At 27.3% G+C, this 17,192-nt stretch overlaps 2 protein-coding genes across 3 annotated transcripts in view; both read right to left on the bottom strand.

The window, feature by feature from the left end:
- LOC114125128 (four and a half LIM domains protein 2) overlaps positions 1-451 on the bottom strand; it is a 95,804-nt gene extending 95,353 nt beyond the window's left edge. Inside the window, exon 1 of the mRNA XM_050204604.1 lies at positions 182-451. Within this exon, the coding sequence (XP_050060561.1) occupies positions 182-241 (60 nt within the window). The 5' untranslated portion in view covers positions 242-451. The remainder of the gene's footprint in view (positions 1-181) is intronic.
- A 6,912-nt stretch (positions 452-7,363) lies between these two features.
- Positions 7,364-16,660, bottom strand: LOC114126673 (uncharacterized). 2 transcript variants are annotated; one of them, XM_027990674.2, is made up of 8 exons: positions 16,340-16,660; positions 15,928-16,014; positions 15,653-15,763; positions 9,877-9,958; positions 9,479-9,571; positions 8,190-8,335; positions 7,633-7,733; positions 7,364-7,590 (listed from the first exon to the last, which is right to left on the bottom strand). In XM_027990674.2, the coding sequence occupies exons 1-8, from the start codon at positions 16,467-16,469 to the stop codon at positions 7,504-7,506; spliced, it is 837 nt and encodes a 278-aa protein (XP_027846475.2). In that variant the 5' UTR covers positions 16,470-16,660; the 3' UTR covers positions 7,364-7,503. The 2 variants fall into 2 exon arrangements, with proteins under 2 accessions (XP_027846475.2, XP_027846474.2); XM_027990673.2 differs by having other exon boundaries at positions 9,479-9,604; positions 16,340-16,655.
- Positions 16,661-17,192: the final 532 nt, after the last annotated feature.

Genomic DNA, 17,192 nt, shown 5'->3' with positions numbered 1-17,192 from the left:
AGTTTTTTAATCGAGTTATCATAACATAGTGACCACGGTGGACTTATAATAATTATTCTACTCGGTTGGTCGCTAATCCTATATCCGTAGTACAATTATTGTCGCTTGTACATCGCGGTCGTCATCGTCGGTCGGGGTAGTGGAAACATAGCGAGCATATACATTTTAAAGGTACACTTACCCCTTCAGCAAACTGTTCCTTGGGCGTCCTGCAGTTCATGACGTCGTAATGGTAGTCCATCGTAGAAATAGAAAAAAAAGGTTCGACCGAAAAGACTTTTCCGGAGTGAAAAGGAATACGGTACCTGTCAAAAGTCCGGTAACCGCGATGGTATATATGGTTTATAACAATCGAACGACAAAAATGACGGATAGAAAACGAAGAGCGACGACGACACGAACCGGTTGCACAACGCGACGACCACCGTCCCACGACGACCGGCCGACTGTTTGCGCCGGGCCGAACACGACGCGCGCGCGCGCACACCGTGTGCACCTTTCGCGGCCGATCGCTCGCGCACGCACGCACAATGCACTCACACCGTAACTACACCGGTTTGTCTGGTTTGCGAGCAGCAACCACTACACCGTGATACTAAAGTTAAGTACGATAAATAGTAACGTACTAGACGCGCGCAACGTCTATTGCAGACCATAGTCGTAATTGTTATCATTGGGGAGCGGAGATAGTAAAATATACATAATAATGCTTTAAATAAAATGTAATTGGGAACTCAAAATATCGGACAATAATATTAAAATTTGTCATAAATCGTCAACAAATTTTAAATTAAGACTTTAAATTCCACAAACTATTGGTATACAAGAATACACTCAACAATATTATATAAAATATAAACGATAGAAAACTATAAACACATTATTAAACGGAATCGACTAAAATAATTATTAGCTATAATATCAGAAGTCAATAATAGTAAATTAACAGTAATTTAGTTTCGTATCAACGTTCTTTTCGAAGAATTATTTATTTTTACACATTAAGTTTAATACGGCGTATTTATTATCTGACTTTTACGAATGATACAATTGTTCCTGTTCAACTCGTATTTCATGTACGTAATCCACAGATATATAAAGTATAATTTTATACCTAATCTCATGGTAGTAGTCATTGTTTTTAAACAGACCATATATATTTTAAAACAGTGTTCAGAACATAGAAAAATATAATAAGAAAATTTTCAAAATTCACTTATGGTCAAAAATAGCTCATTACCACAATAAAATGTCTAAATATTTATTGAGAACTACTAAAAATATATGATAAGTGATAATTGATAAGAAACAAATTCGGGAAAATATTTTAGTATACAAATTGAAAATATTATGAAATACATTTTTGGTAGATAATACGCAAAATAATGTACAAGCATTCAAGAAATAAAGCATTTTCCTTTAAAATTTATATTGAAATATTTGAAATCATATCATGAGATTAACTATCTCTACAGTTTACAGTCATGTAAGCTGTTTAAATGGTTATTGATTTTAGTTATAATAAAACTTGCGTTTAAAAAAATATAATATAACGAAATAAAAAAAAAATTAAATAAACAGTTTTTATATTTATTATATATATATATAAGAGCACAGACAGTGATCAATTATTATATACCTACTACTGCAGCACAAACAGAAAAGCGAAAAACAGACTAGTCCGTTAGAGTTACTATAGTAAGTAGTTGAAAGTAAATAATATTAGTATATTGCGTAAGTACAACACTACACATATTTTTATTACAATATGCCGTATTGAATTCGTTAATAATATTATCATTTGACGATGGTCCAGGTGTTAGGGGCTAGGGCCTCGAGTCTCGACGTAAATTTACGCAGTAATTATTACAGAAGAGGGAAATAAAATTCGTAAACTTAAACGTCTTAAACACACATATATAATAATAATAATAATGATATGTAATAACATATTATATTACTATGCCAAGTAGTTAATTGTGATTTACGACGCGGCTGTCGTCGTTGTAGTCGACAGTAGCAGCAAAGAATGACAAAAGCATATATTTTTTGTTTTTTACATTTTTTCTCGACCACAGAAAAAAAAACTATTCCTTTAATAATTTTATTCCCGACCTTCGTCATGGTGTGTTTATAACGCACGACGATCGTATATAGTTGGTATTCAACGATTAAATGATTTCAAAATTAACACCCGTAATGTGTACTGTTTTTCGACTTCTTCTATGGCAATTAAAATCGTGTCAATTAGATATAATATTACACTCGCACCGATTCACGCACTGTACATTGAATATAAATATTTTTACCAAGTTTTTTCTATGAACTAAAAAAAAAAAAATAAAAATATCTAGTGTTTTTATTATACAATTGTGTATAATGTATATTATGCTTTTTTGTAAATTTTATTTACAAATTAATATTTATAGCCATATTCTTAGTACCTATGTCATAATCATATAGAAATGCTATGTAAATATTTGTTTTACCAAAAACAAAATTAGTCGAGAATATTATTTATAATTCCAAACCGTTCAGGAGTATAAATAATAGACAAAATAAAGAAATTAAGAAATTATATTTCATATGCATACAGAAGAAGACATTCTGTTGCAAGTTCAATATTTCTGCCAAAATATTATACTATTCCAATTAATTTTAACTTTTACAATTAAAATTTAAAACTTCCAACTACGACATGCCAAATAGTTCTAATAATAATAATAATCTGTAATAAATCTAAAAATATAAAATACAATAATTACTGTATATGTCATACTGTTATAGGTACGTGAAAAATTATGACTGTTATGAGTCATGACTCATGACTAATGCAAAAAAAACTGTTATTTCTTATTCACAAAATGCAATATTTGTAAATATTATTATAAACACAAAAAAAAATTATTTTATATACGAAATTTTTGATTTCTTTATTCTTATATTTTTATGTTGATCTTATAAACTTTTATAAGCAATATAAATAAGTAGGTATATCGGTTTATTAATTAGAGGGAATTTGAAGAGTAACAAATTATGTACAAATTACAAAACAGAGAGTTTCACACACTTAGCGAAATATGTATTTGTTATCACTTATCAATATTATACATTTACCTATTCATAATATTAATAAACCTATCATTTGGTCTTTTTGCCTGGATGAAAGTCAAGATTAACGATGAGTGGAAATGGTTGTGTTTTGTCTATTAATCTTTGATTTTCTACGTAAACATCGATAATGTAAAAAAAAAAATAATAATAACTTAAACACATAAACACATAAATAGATAAATAAGTATATTATATTAAAGTAGAAGCCTCTTATTAAGAACACTATTGGACCAATATGAAATGTGTTTGTTTTTTGCGTCGAGTAACTTAATGACCATACTTTCATAAGAATAATGTTGTTCAAAGCCGAAACAATAACCACCTTTTTACGTACACACACTGAAGCTGAAGTGTAAGTAAAATAGTTAAGAGCTTAGTATAGGCACTGTACTTATAATATAAAACAGTAAGAATAAACGAAATTAATTGAATAGACGGAATTCAGTATCAATACGTAACGATAAGATTATGTATAGTACCGCGTTAGTATACAGTAGTACTTTAACTCTAATTGTTTCAAATAACCGATTTATTGTTTCAATAATCCGATTGATTTTCAATGTTTTAATATACGACCGGTTGGTCCCCCCAGACATTTTCAATAACGTAATTGTATCAATATTATCCGTGTTCCTAATAAGCGACTTCTACTACCGTAAGTATATTCAAATAATAACGTTAACTGATAACGAAATAATGGCATTTGAAATTATCATTTTCATCATAAATCCAAAAAAAATTATAAAGTATAGCGTTAAATGAAAGTTATCGTTGCTATATTTTTTTAAAATAAATTAGGTGCATCATAATTTCAAAAGAAGTCATAGTATATTATTAATACTTTTTTCACTTCTAAATTATTTTAATATTTTACTAAATTAATATATGCATTTAAGCTTCCATATTTAAAATATGAAAAAACTAATTATCATGTTTGGTACAAGAATTAGAAAAATGTACAAAATATTACATCAACTTTCGAATTATATACAAAAAAAAAATCTAAACTTCGTCTTCGAAATATTCACCTAGGTCATTGATTTTAATGAATTTTTTATTCCCTTATATTTCTGTACTAGTAAACTATTTGTTCCTTGTAGATGTAAACAAAATATTACTAAGTTAGTGTTAAATACTAACAACAGTCTACAACTATAACAATATGCTATATTTAAATTGGAAGTTATAATACATCTTAACCTAATAATTTTACACACTTATATTTATTGTGGTGTTAAAAATAGGTATTTTTCATTATTGGCCAATACATGACCGGAACCACCTAATCTCAATTGGTTATCAGTTCAAACAATCTCATAACTAAAATAACGGAGAGAATGATTGCAGCCGACAACATAATGATATAACATTAATTTTATTATCGTCGAAACTCAAAAATTTACAAGTGGATACCATGTTATATTTTAACGCGTCAGTGACGTCGCCAACGCGCCTTATCACAGCATCATATACATCTTCATTACCCTTCTGCAGTTCAAAAAAAACGTTTTCAATGTACGATGGGAGGCAACAGACGCCACTTGGTGATCTAACAGCGGAAAGATAATAATCGCCGACGAGCCTCGCATAACTCGCGTTAGAAGAAGCACATGATATTGTACGTATTATATAATTATAATCGTTAGTCGCGTATCGCTTTAGTGACGGTGCATTAAAGACTTTTATTTTTGCATCAACCAAGTCGCTTGACGTATGGTATATTATATAGTATACACAGAATGATTATTTTACCGTAAGACATGCAATACAATCATCTCAGGGAATAGATTTTATTATTAGATTCTGAACGAAGTGATGAATGTATTGATTTTATAATGATGTAAGAGTTTTTTTTTTTGTTTTTGTGTCTGTGTACAGCATACCTAGTCGAAATAATGCTTCAATTTCTGACTTCGGGGGTGGTTTCCGATGGAAAAATGAATATCCTTGATACATTTTAAAGATTAAAAGTAAACATTTTCCAACATTTTTCAAAAAAATCGAGAAAAACAAAAAAAAATGACGGAAAAACCGGAATTTTTACGCAAAACCAGTTTCGACCAAATCAATTTTTTTATATGGTTGTAACTCATACACTATAATCACTTTAAATATTTAACATTTTCACCACATGTTTACATTATCATTATTAATACATGGCTAAACATGGCATTTTTTTTTATTGAATATAAAATACAAAATTAAACATTTGTCAATCGTTAAAAGTATGTTTTTTTAAATTAAAATTTCCTTTTCCTTCTTTTTTGATATATTGCCGGATTCGAGATAAAATAATCACCCTGTGATACAATATACATACATATGGTGGTGGCGGCAACGGTGCAGCAGTTGTCATGAGTTGATATAAATGTCCTACGCTAAATTTAACTTGTTTCGCTAAATGTATAATATTATGCTATACACATAATATAATACCCACATAAAATAACTACCGCCGAAAAAACGAGACGCATTGTGCGCAGTAATATTGTTGTTGTTGTTGTCGGGAGGCAGTAGAAGAATCTATTAGTATATTTAGACACAACGGTCATTAATCAACACCGCTACCGGCCGTAGTTTTGTGGATTAAAAAATCAATTTTAAGAAACCAACATTGTCTACATCACTCGTACTTTCATTATATTCTGAAAAGGAATCTACACGATGCACAATGCATTATTATTGGCAATTCTACATAATATGATATTATGATCAAAATACAGTATTAAATTATAGCTTTCTCACGAAAGTACTCTTGGTTTTTTTTTTTATTATTATCTAAGGATATGCTACAAATCCTTTACGTGGATTTCCAAAGAAGAATTGTTGTATACGTTTTAAAACTAGACTAGCAAATGCATGTAAATGACAGATCGAAAATTGGATCTTCTGCGCTTCCTTGCGCGATACCAAGCCATGAGAGAAGTTCCACTGTTTTAGAATGTTGCATAGGGATAATTAGAATCGGCACATTCTCAAGTTAAACAACATAGTTTATGTCTAGAATTCAGATTATAATAACATTGGTAATAGTATAAACAAATTATATTCAATGACACTTTACTTTCTTCTCTTCCCGATTGCTATTCCCTATTTCACTAAGAATTGTAATATCTGCAGTGTTATTATTTTTTTGCCATATAAATTACACTTTCATACAATAAAATAAAATTCTAAAAATAAATATTTCAATACTTTTTTTCATAGGTATATAATATTAAATCAGAATATTACTGTCCTTATAATTTCTATTTTTGTTTTGAACTTTGGTTACATGTTATAACCTACGCGGTTATACGGAATTTATATCAATGGTGGAGCAATTATGTATAAGAGAGTGCATGACCTTTTTTTTGTATATTGTACATATTATTATATATAATTTTTAATTAGTATTTGTTGCTGAAACTATATATGCTAAGTGGAATTTTTATTAAATATCTATATATAATTATAGATTGAGAATATAATTATACTTATATTTAATGTGTATAATGTAATGTCTATGTATAATGCAAAGCTTAAAAATATTGAGAAACTAATTGTAAAGTGGTTTCATAATTAAAAAGCAGAAATGTATATTCAAATTAATTATATGAAAACTAAATTGTTAATGGGGAGGAAGGAGGGTTGTGAAGATATATAAAAAGTATAAGGAGATACATTTTTTAAGTTTAAATACGATTAAATAATAATACAAGCAAGTATATTTAATTATTTTTTCCTGGCGTGTAATTTTAAAAATGCACAATATGTTATGTTATTTTGCCTTCTCCTCTTTAATCAAGTCCTAATTACTCTGCTGTAATCAACCAACACGTTAAATCTTAAATGATGTACCTTGCACACAATTCCTAGAAAAATGAATTTCAGCAGAATCGTTAATATAAACCCATTGAATGACATTATCCATCACATGAGCAAAGATCATGTGTATAAATATCGTGGACACAGTTCGTAATTCAAGTCGTATTTATAATGTTTTTTATAATATCAAATATGTATATATAGTGACATGTGCACATTTAATAGTAATACACTCTAAAATCGTATAATTTAATTTTAAAAGATTTAAAATTCAAAACAATTAAACATTTTTCTATATAACTTACAACCGCATTATAATATCTTGATATTAATGCATTGATATAATATATTAATTTTAATAAATATAATATAATATAGGTAATAGTATAATATAATAATTATAATATCTTAATTTTTGTAGATTCAGTAGTACAACACATAATATTATATTAACGTTAAGTTTATTATAAATTAAAGATGATGGTAAAGTTTATAAATGCCACTAGATGAGTGAAACAGCATCGCCGTACTCGTATATTATAATTATTATTGTTATAATATATATTATATATATTATTATGTTTAGTAGTTGTAATAGCGGTAGAAATCTGACAATCTATAGTACTGCGGTTCCTCTTGGTAGTGGTTTAGACCCTGAAAATAATTATTCTACACAGATGTGATGATTCTATTCTGTTGTTTTTATCATACTTTGGATCCGTGTTGAGCTCTCTGCTTGCGCTGGAACTCGTTATTTATGTAGAAATCTTTTGGCGACGGGGCAAGTACAACAGGGCGCTCCTCCCAAACTTCTGTAACATAATAATACAATACAATTGTTATAACTTATAAGTAAAGAAAATTATTTACAATAACCGATGTCCGATAGTATACAAGCTATAAAATGACATGGATTTTAATAATATATTATTAATTATTATTATTACTATTATATTAATAAAATATTATAATGCATACTATAATATAATAATATTAACTAACTAGTTAAATTATGCGATGAGATATGAACCTATAGAAAAATAAATAGGACAATTAACGGTTGCTGTTAATAATTCAAGCAAACACATTGGTAACGCGTAACCTCGGTATCCCATTTAAGGAGAAAATCGTAATGACGCATTGAAAGTAAAAGTATGTGTGATTTATACAATAATGTATGACTTTTCGAGCGAATATTTAATACATTTATTACATCACAGGATAAAAATGTAAAATGTAGTGATATTTTAAGTGATTAACACACTCACCTTGAATATCATCTTCGTCGTCTTCTTCTGGTATTTCATTTTCTTCGAACGGAATTGTTTCATGTCCATAGTTTTGTCCATAGTTTTGTCCATAATTTTGTCCATAATTTTGGCCATAATTTTGACCATAACTTTGTGCGGGACGTCTAAAAATATACAATTATGCTTAACCTATGCTTTTACTAATAAGTAAATCAACAATTATTTATAATAAATTAATATCATACTATAAAAATTATATTTTGTGATTAAAAAAATATATAATTTACACTTTCTTCTCTCCTGCTCCTAGTTTAAAACATGTAATAATAATATGTTATTAAAACATTTCAATAGACGAAAAAATTAATTTTTCATTTAAAAATAAACATTTTCGTGATTTCTAAAGAATGACAAACGTAATTCTTTTAGTTTTAGTTTTTTATTATTTATTAAAACACGTTATATTCTTTTATTGAGTATTGTTATACTTATAATATCACTGTAGAGCTCTATAGTTGCATTGTACAAGGTCTGTGAACATAAAGCGTTATAGAATATATATTGTTGTTGAAAAAAAAAATTGAGAATTTCTGCAATATATGACCATGAAACACTTGCAGTGTATGTATCACGCAATTCACAATAACCGTGTGCAGTTAGCTGTACGCTATATTTTCTACATAATTTATTATAATGTAAATTTTTTTAAACATATCTGTACGAATTTATCGAAGAAGGACGTCCCTTAGTAATGTTGCAGTTGTCTATTGTAGTTAAATAATATGACCACCCGGGGCCTGTCCTCGGCAATTCATAATACCCACCGATATAGATTCTATACTTTACATTGTATGAAAAAAATACAACTGTACGATTATAACGCATGCAACTATAACGTTCAACTCTTAGCAATTTAATTTGATATTAATAAAATAATAATATATTAAACATTTATTATTGTTCCATGAATTATTGTCAGTTTATCATTGCAACAACGTTTAAGAATACAATGCATTAATATTTAATTGTATTGAAGAAAGAAAACTATGGTATTAATTGAGAATATTGAGAATAATATTAAAACTAATACATGCAAAACTTCCAACAATATTTTGTTTCGAAATCTAATCGAAATGTTAACTTTCAAATTTAAATAGCATAAAATCGACATAAAATTAAAATATCGATAATCAGATAATATTTTAATTTGTTCCCTTTTATAGTAATATTAATCATAACACTTGCGGTATAGATGCAAATTATAATAAATTCAAATAAATTGTTATCATTAATTATTGGTTACATGCCTGGGTTTGTCTCGAGCCTTATTTGCTTCCAGGAGGGACATCAACGCCAGCAATTCTTCGGGATCGAAAGGCAAGTCACGTTTGGCACGTCCGCTGTCCAAATAAGAACCATATACTCTAGAACCACTTTTAACCAAATCATTATATAGGTACATCAAAATTACTTTAAACCATTAATAATATCAAACATTTCAATTGGAAAAATGGAAGTGTTTTATAGAAAGGTGTTTATACTCTGGTATAAATAATGTGTTGTATAACAATTGGGACTAATGAAATTTTCATGAATTCTCTCTCATTCCAGTTATATTGAACGGCTCATAAATATTCGATGACGACGTTCAATGCATAATTCAACTGTGTTATTAAGCTATTACTATATATATTCGATTTCTTACCTCCTCTTAACCGGGGTGCCGAAATGGTAAGCGTTCCTTTTATAACGGTCATCAGCGTCTAGTGATTGAAGTCCGTAGGAATCTTAAACAATAAAGTTTGTCCCATAAATATAATAAATATTATTTAGTACACTTCATTAAAATGCAATATATTTGGAAATTGTAAAATATTAATTTATATTTGAATTGAAATAACAAGAAAACATAAAAATAATATAATTATTAAAATATAAATTTATTATAATGTGTATAGTAGAAAACTTACTCAAATAATACTTTCCAAACTAATACTGAAGAAACTTAATTAAAAATTACTCTAACAAAATAATATGTCAGATACTCAGATGAAATGAAACCTTCTAAATTGGCATTTATTGAATTTAAATCATTACTTTTACCCAAACCAAAAATATAGTGTTTATATTATTATTATAATAGTTACTTCTCGGGAAATATTTTTTAAGTTATAACTTATTATTATATTAGTTAAACTGGTATTAAATTATAACTTAATTATGAAAGCAGAACTTATTGGTTATCTGTAGGTACACAATTTGCATAGGCATTATTCTTGTTTTTCACACACGTTTTTTAATATGAACTTTACTTATCTCTTATCTCGGCTTATATGGTTTTTTTGAATGCTATTATTATTTTCTCCCAAGTTTTAAGTGAATAATATATATATATAAGTATATATTATTTTTATACCTATAAATTTTTTGTTGAGCAATAATAAGTGATTGATATTTACTTTCATTCATGTGAATTATATTCAGGTATATACTATATACATAAGATACATTATACATATACATTTAAACCTAAAACAACAAAGACAGTAAACATATTATAATATGATGTTATAATCTTTGCTTGGATTTTAATTGTAAATTTTAAAATAATAATTATGTTCACTTCCTTTGTATAAATTTATAGAATTTATGACAATTCTTGCATCATATACCGTAACATTCAAGAGTATATTAAGGTTAAATTATAATATAATAATAACACTGTATGAGTAGTATTGAGTAATTTTATTAAACGTTTAAATTATCTATCAATGATATGAGTATATGACCACAATATGTCATCATATTTTTCAGTTGTATTGTGACACAGTTTTAAAAACTGCAGGTGACTATTATCGTTCACATACTGTTTTTGGCGAAAGTCGATAGTAGTATTCGTTATTTAATTAAATATTTTTTCTAAATTTAAAAACTATAATCGATGCTTATACATAACAATTTTAACAAAAATAATTTTACTTTATACGATGTTATCAGGGAGTTCATCGATATAGTAATTAATAATATTAACAGAGCCGTGATTATAGGTTATGAATTATCTTACGGTATGCCTATAAGGTGTCCCAAAAAACAGCTGATAGACAAAACAAATAAATATTTATATATTGATATCTAAATCAGGACTGCAAGTAAAAACGGCAATTATAAAAACTATTTTAATTTGTTATATTTACCTAGAAAGTAACTTAAAAATCATAACTATTATCTTTAATATTATATTCTTCAAACAGTTAAAATGATATATTATAGAGAAATTCGAGTCTAAAGAAAAACAGCCAATAATATTTTTAAATTTTTCAAACTAGAAATTAGCGGAATGATATAAACAAATACAAAATACAAAATCAAATTATTATGATAATACAATGTAATAATATAAATAAGTACATTTTTTGTAACACGGCGCCTTGCTTATGCAATTTTAATACGACGAACCTGCTAAATTAAAATTATCTATCTAAGATAATTCAAAAACTATGATTAACATCTTGTAATAAATAAATATTACAACTATAATAATATTATATATTTTAAATAATATAAATTAATAGTTATAAGTAAATATTTAAATAACAATTAAAAAAATACATTTATCTGATGACTGTTCAAATTACACGTCTGAAAAGTTATATATTTAATAAATAAATAACTTAAATCGAAAAATGTATTTTTATTATATGTTACGTAATTAAAAAGTAAATAATTGTATCGTATTAAAACTACATGAAATATTTTTTAAATAGAAATCATGAAAATAATTTAATAGTTTTAAATAACTGAACTGTTTTTAAATGATTTTTATCCCAAGACAAATTAAATACATTTTAATTGAATTAATCTTAATACTGCAAGATTATTTAAAATTTAAAATATTTTAATATGACTTTAATCACTGTTAATAAACTATATAATATTATATAAATTTAATTATTACGAGTTACAATATACGTAATTATTATAGTATTTACTCTTAAGTTACGCCAACTAAAAATTACATTATGTAGCCTCTTTATTAACTTGTTGGATGTTTACTACACGATTATAATTTAAATGAATTTGTTTAATAATTTAAATACACACAAAGTTGTAAACTTTAATGATATTTGGTTAACTATAAATTTGTAAAGTTTTAACATAGACTAAAATTATATCGTATAATTAATGGTATGCATATCATATTAAAATATTAATTTATTTATCATAGAATTTAATACTGTGATCAAAAATTTCAATAAATATATAATATAACCTATATTTAACATCATTAAATTCAATAATATTCCATTCAAAAAATTTGTGATTTATATTTATAATAAAATTATATTTTTTAACTAAATTACAAGTTTTTTAATTAAAGATTCATAAAACAATTAATGTATTAAATAAAACACAATAGGTACCATACTAACCTATAGAAAATAAAATATTTTTATGATAATTGATAAACAATAGCAACAATATCATAATAAATACAGATAATAATTCACAAAAAAAAGTTTCCGTAAATATTTATTTTCCATTTTGAGTAAAAAGTTTCTTTTATAGAGTTTAGGTACTGTATTCGAGTAGATTATTTTCATTTAAATATAAAAAAAAAGTTTTTTAATTATTTGTTTGTGCAACTGAACAAATATTTTATAATGACCTTATCTTTTTATTTCCCATCATTCAAATCGATCATGATATGTGCGCATGTCAACTGACAGCAATATTACTTTAATCTATAACTCTAAAATGTTGTACCTTTAATATGCTTATGTTAAAGTGTTAATTCTGTATGTTATAACATACATAATGATATATTGAAGAATATATTATTTTAATAACTAACTACAAATTATTAAACGTAAATTTTTTACTATAAATTTGAAATATTTTAGACATAAGTTCTGCTATATGTCTATATAGTACATAACTGTTTTACAATTGAAACTCTGAAGTAGTACAGCATATGGTCGTTATGTTAGGGAAAAATATAAAGGATAAAATAAAAGATCTACGAAAATTAGTTTTAATAAGTTTTGGTTTTTGTTGATCAATATATCAGCACTAAGAGTGATAATGTATTAACGAAAACGTTCTATACTGACTCGGGGTGATTATGTAATTAATTTGGTCAATTAAATTGACCAATATATTTTAATAACAAAATATATTAGGTGAACAGATTTAAAAATCTTAGTAAGTTCACTCTCAATTCCCCACTCAGTGTATAATGTGTAATATTGCATGATGATGAAAATGTATTTTGAAGAAATTATTACTACTAGACAAGTACTACTAATACTGATTCTGAATAAATATAAGTTAAAACCATAGTATAAATGACAATTATTTAATCTGTATCCCTCGCAAAAAATAAATATATAAATAAACAAATACTGAAAAATTGAAAAATTGAAAAATAACAAAAATCGTATATTAATCAACTAGATTAACCAACTCCTATAATTATATTTAATGATTCTTTTGAATAATTTATCTTATAATCAAAAAGTGCCGGAATAATGCATTGAATAAATAATATTTAAAGTTTTTTAAACACAATTTTTGAACAAAACTAATAATTAAATCCATGTTTAATATAATTAAGTATAAATTAATAATACTCGTTAAGATAAAAATTAAAGTTGTAAGTTCTCTTAACATATTAGGTTAGAAAATTCAAAAAATAAATTCATTATAATTTACTATTAAATATTAAATAAATACAAGAATCGTGAATCTTTTAAATAAATATATTTTAAACAAGCGATATAATTTTATAAAATTTATTATTTATTAGTGTTAACTGATTTACAAAGTATTCAGGATTTTCTGAAAACTTTTATTTCGGTCGTAAAAATTTCAAAAAAAGTTTGCTTAATAAAATAATAAATTATATTATGTTGAAAACGATTTCCTTCGTGAGCATCATTGGCTCGGTGAGTGGTCTACTAGAGTTTACGATAAACACATTTTATGGATAATGTGCTTTATCGAGATTACATTTTGTCGCATTAGTGTACATAGCATTTTAATGTAATATGCGTTGTTCTCATTACATTTTACTAACAATCTTTTAAAATGTTTTATTTGGAATTTACAAGGTGAATATTAACTATTAAGTATTGATTAAATTTTAATAATCTTTAAAATATTTTAAATTTGACTAAATAAAATATTTTGTGATTCTTAACAAACAACTGGAAAACATTATCCATTGGCTTTAGTAAATATACCGTGAAATTTTTACGCTTGGATGACTATAAAACATTTAAAAAGTGGTTGGTGATAAAATAATTAAAAAAATTAATTAAATAGTTTGATTTTTATTATTTAAAGGAAAATTCATCTAAAATATAAATTATATACAATTTACTTTTTTAATTTAATTATTTACTGAACATATTTTTTTTGGCCTTAATTATACGGCGAGTTTTCAATATAAATCACGAAATAGTAAACTAATATATTTTTGATGTATTTTTAGGAAAGATCAAAACATTTTATAAAATAATGCAATAATAGCGCATTTTTGTATTTTAACTATGTTTAATTATAAAATTTAAAGAAAAAAATATTTTCTGTTTTCTTAAATTACTCCTATCATGAAGATACTAAATTAAAAGTCGAATAGTTTTTAATTGAATAAAACACGGTTTAAATTTTAACATATTATTGTGTACCAAGTACCCAACTTATTAGACTACATCTATACCTGTTTTTTAAAATAAGTATAAAAACAGCTTTCTAATAGCAGAAAGTTATAATTCTGAAGAAGTACATAACATTAAAATTCAATTATATGTACGATTAAAAAAGGAGAAAAATGTATAATTAATAATTCTCATTGAAAATTTATCTCCAATCGATGGTTTATATTAATACCTGTAAACACTTTAATGACGCATAATCTATTTTCTATGTATAAAATATATAAAAATATAATATAAAGTTTTACTATATTCAATGAAAATAATTTTATATTTATTGAAATAAGATCATAAATTTATTTCAAATAACCATTTAATTTGTCTACACACTTGAAGATTTCACTAGTGTTGTGTGTGCCACAAACTAATAATTTTGGGTTTTTACTGCTTTCTTTTATGTTCATCAATTGCATTTCATTAAATTTGCACTCAGCTAGTTTTCTCACACCAAGGAGTGATATAAGAATTTTAAAAACTATAGTAAAATACATTAAATACTTTGATAAAAAATAATATCAGTATATTATGATTAATCTACATTTGAAAAGTAAGTACGATAAATATTTTATTATCATGTACATTTGCCAGTGGTCTTAGCAACAATCTATTATTTATTACGATTGTAACACGCGATATTATATTTTAGACGCACTACATTTTATGTTATGTGTACGATACATGCGATACTAATATAATATCAACGAAAGAGATTATGATGGTGGTTATAATATTATTAATAATAAAAGCGAACAAATTGCTTAGTACCTGGGTTGTAAAAAAGATCGGCGATCTTTTCGTGTCTGGCCGCCTGGGGATAGTGTTCAAGGGCGTTGTTCACTTCAGGTACCGGTTCTGGGTCGTGGTGATCAGGTGCCTCTGAAAAACGGAAGCAACAATGCATATAAATAAACATACATATATATTATATTGCATAGCTACGTTAACAATCGATACTTCCGGCGGTACGATGCACGATTGTTGGGGTAGGTATAATATATGTAATATGTATTATTGTAATTATTGCTATTGTTGTCACTTACGTCTCTTTTCAGCTCTAGCATAGTTTCTGGTGTCTGCCTGTCTGTTTTGCTGGTTACCGAACTGGAGTACTTCCTGAGTCTTCTTGGCTATACAGAACAAAAGCGAATACATGTGCTCAATAATTATCACCGACATATACATACAATACATACATATATACGCACAACGTTACAGTGACAGGAATTTTTAAAAGGGGATTGGATGGTTGACATTTTTTTTTTTTTTTTTTTGAAACGATAATAAATTGTAATTGGGTGTAAGATATTATTGTGAAACGGAAACTCGACAAGGTTCCTATAATATTATTATAGGTAAAACACGCGACACCATAATCGAATAAGTGGTCGCGTGCGTGCTTGGGTTCGTGAGAGAGGGTGCCGGACGGTTCAGCTGGTGGTCGTCGAAACTCACCTTTATTCTTAGCCATGTTTTTTTGGATCTTAGCCGCGTCCGCTTTACCGGGGGTGGGTGAGCCGAACGCCATATGCGTGACGGCCACCACCACCGTGATCGACAACACGAACGAAGTTAACAACTTCATGACGTGACGTAAGTTCGACCGTGTTTATTTGCAGTGCAGTAACGCAGTGTGCTTACTTTTCGGTGTGTAGACAGTCGCGTTCTGTCGGTGGTTTCGGCGGCGCGATGACAACACACACACACAGACTACTACTGGCGGCGTCGGTGGTGGCGGCGCGTTCCTAGACGGTGGTGGCGACGATATCCGCGGCTTCCACGGACATTGCGGACGACGAAGAGGAGCAGTTTTTTTTCAACTGTCGAGTACATGGGGAGTAGGTGTTTTCCGCCCGATCAATATTTCCGAGTGTGCGTCCCGGTGACCCCTCATACTCATCCACCCACGAGAAAACGCCCGGGCCGCCACCTGTCGCGCGCGCGTGGGGTACTGCGATTTCATACCACCCACATTCTCCTTCACCGAATCATAGCCATCTCCCTCCTCAATCACCACCATCATCATCAGCTCTTCAACCATTACCACCCTATTGTAAAATTTATAGTCTCCCGCCACCGAGCGGAACAATACAGTTTATTTTGATCCACAGTCAGGGGAACATAGAAGTATAAACTCCTGTAAAATACATATAATGAGTACAGGTAAAATAGCTCCTTTCAAATTCTCAAGAATACTGTGCATAATATAATAGTTTCTTCAAAAGTAAAAAAAATTGATTACGTAAATGTTCATTTTTAAATTAGCAGTCATCATCGTTATTATTTTTAAAGTATGATAGAGATAAAC

This window comes from Aphis gossypii, chromosome 3 (genome assembly GCF_020184175.1).
Source record: "Aphis gossypii isolate Hap1 chromosome 3, ASM2018417v2, whole genome shotgun sequence".
Taxonomy (NCBI): domain Eukaryota; kingdom Metazoa; phylum Arthropoda; class Insecta; order Hemiptera; family Aphididae; genus Aphis; species Aphis gossypii.
This window is presented reverse-complemented; position numbering and strand designations above follow the sequence as displayed.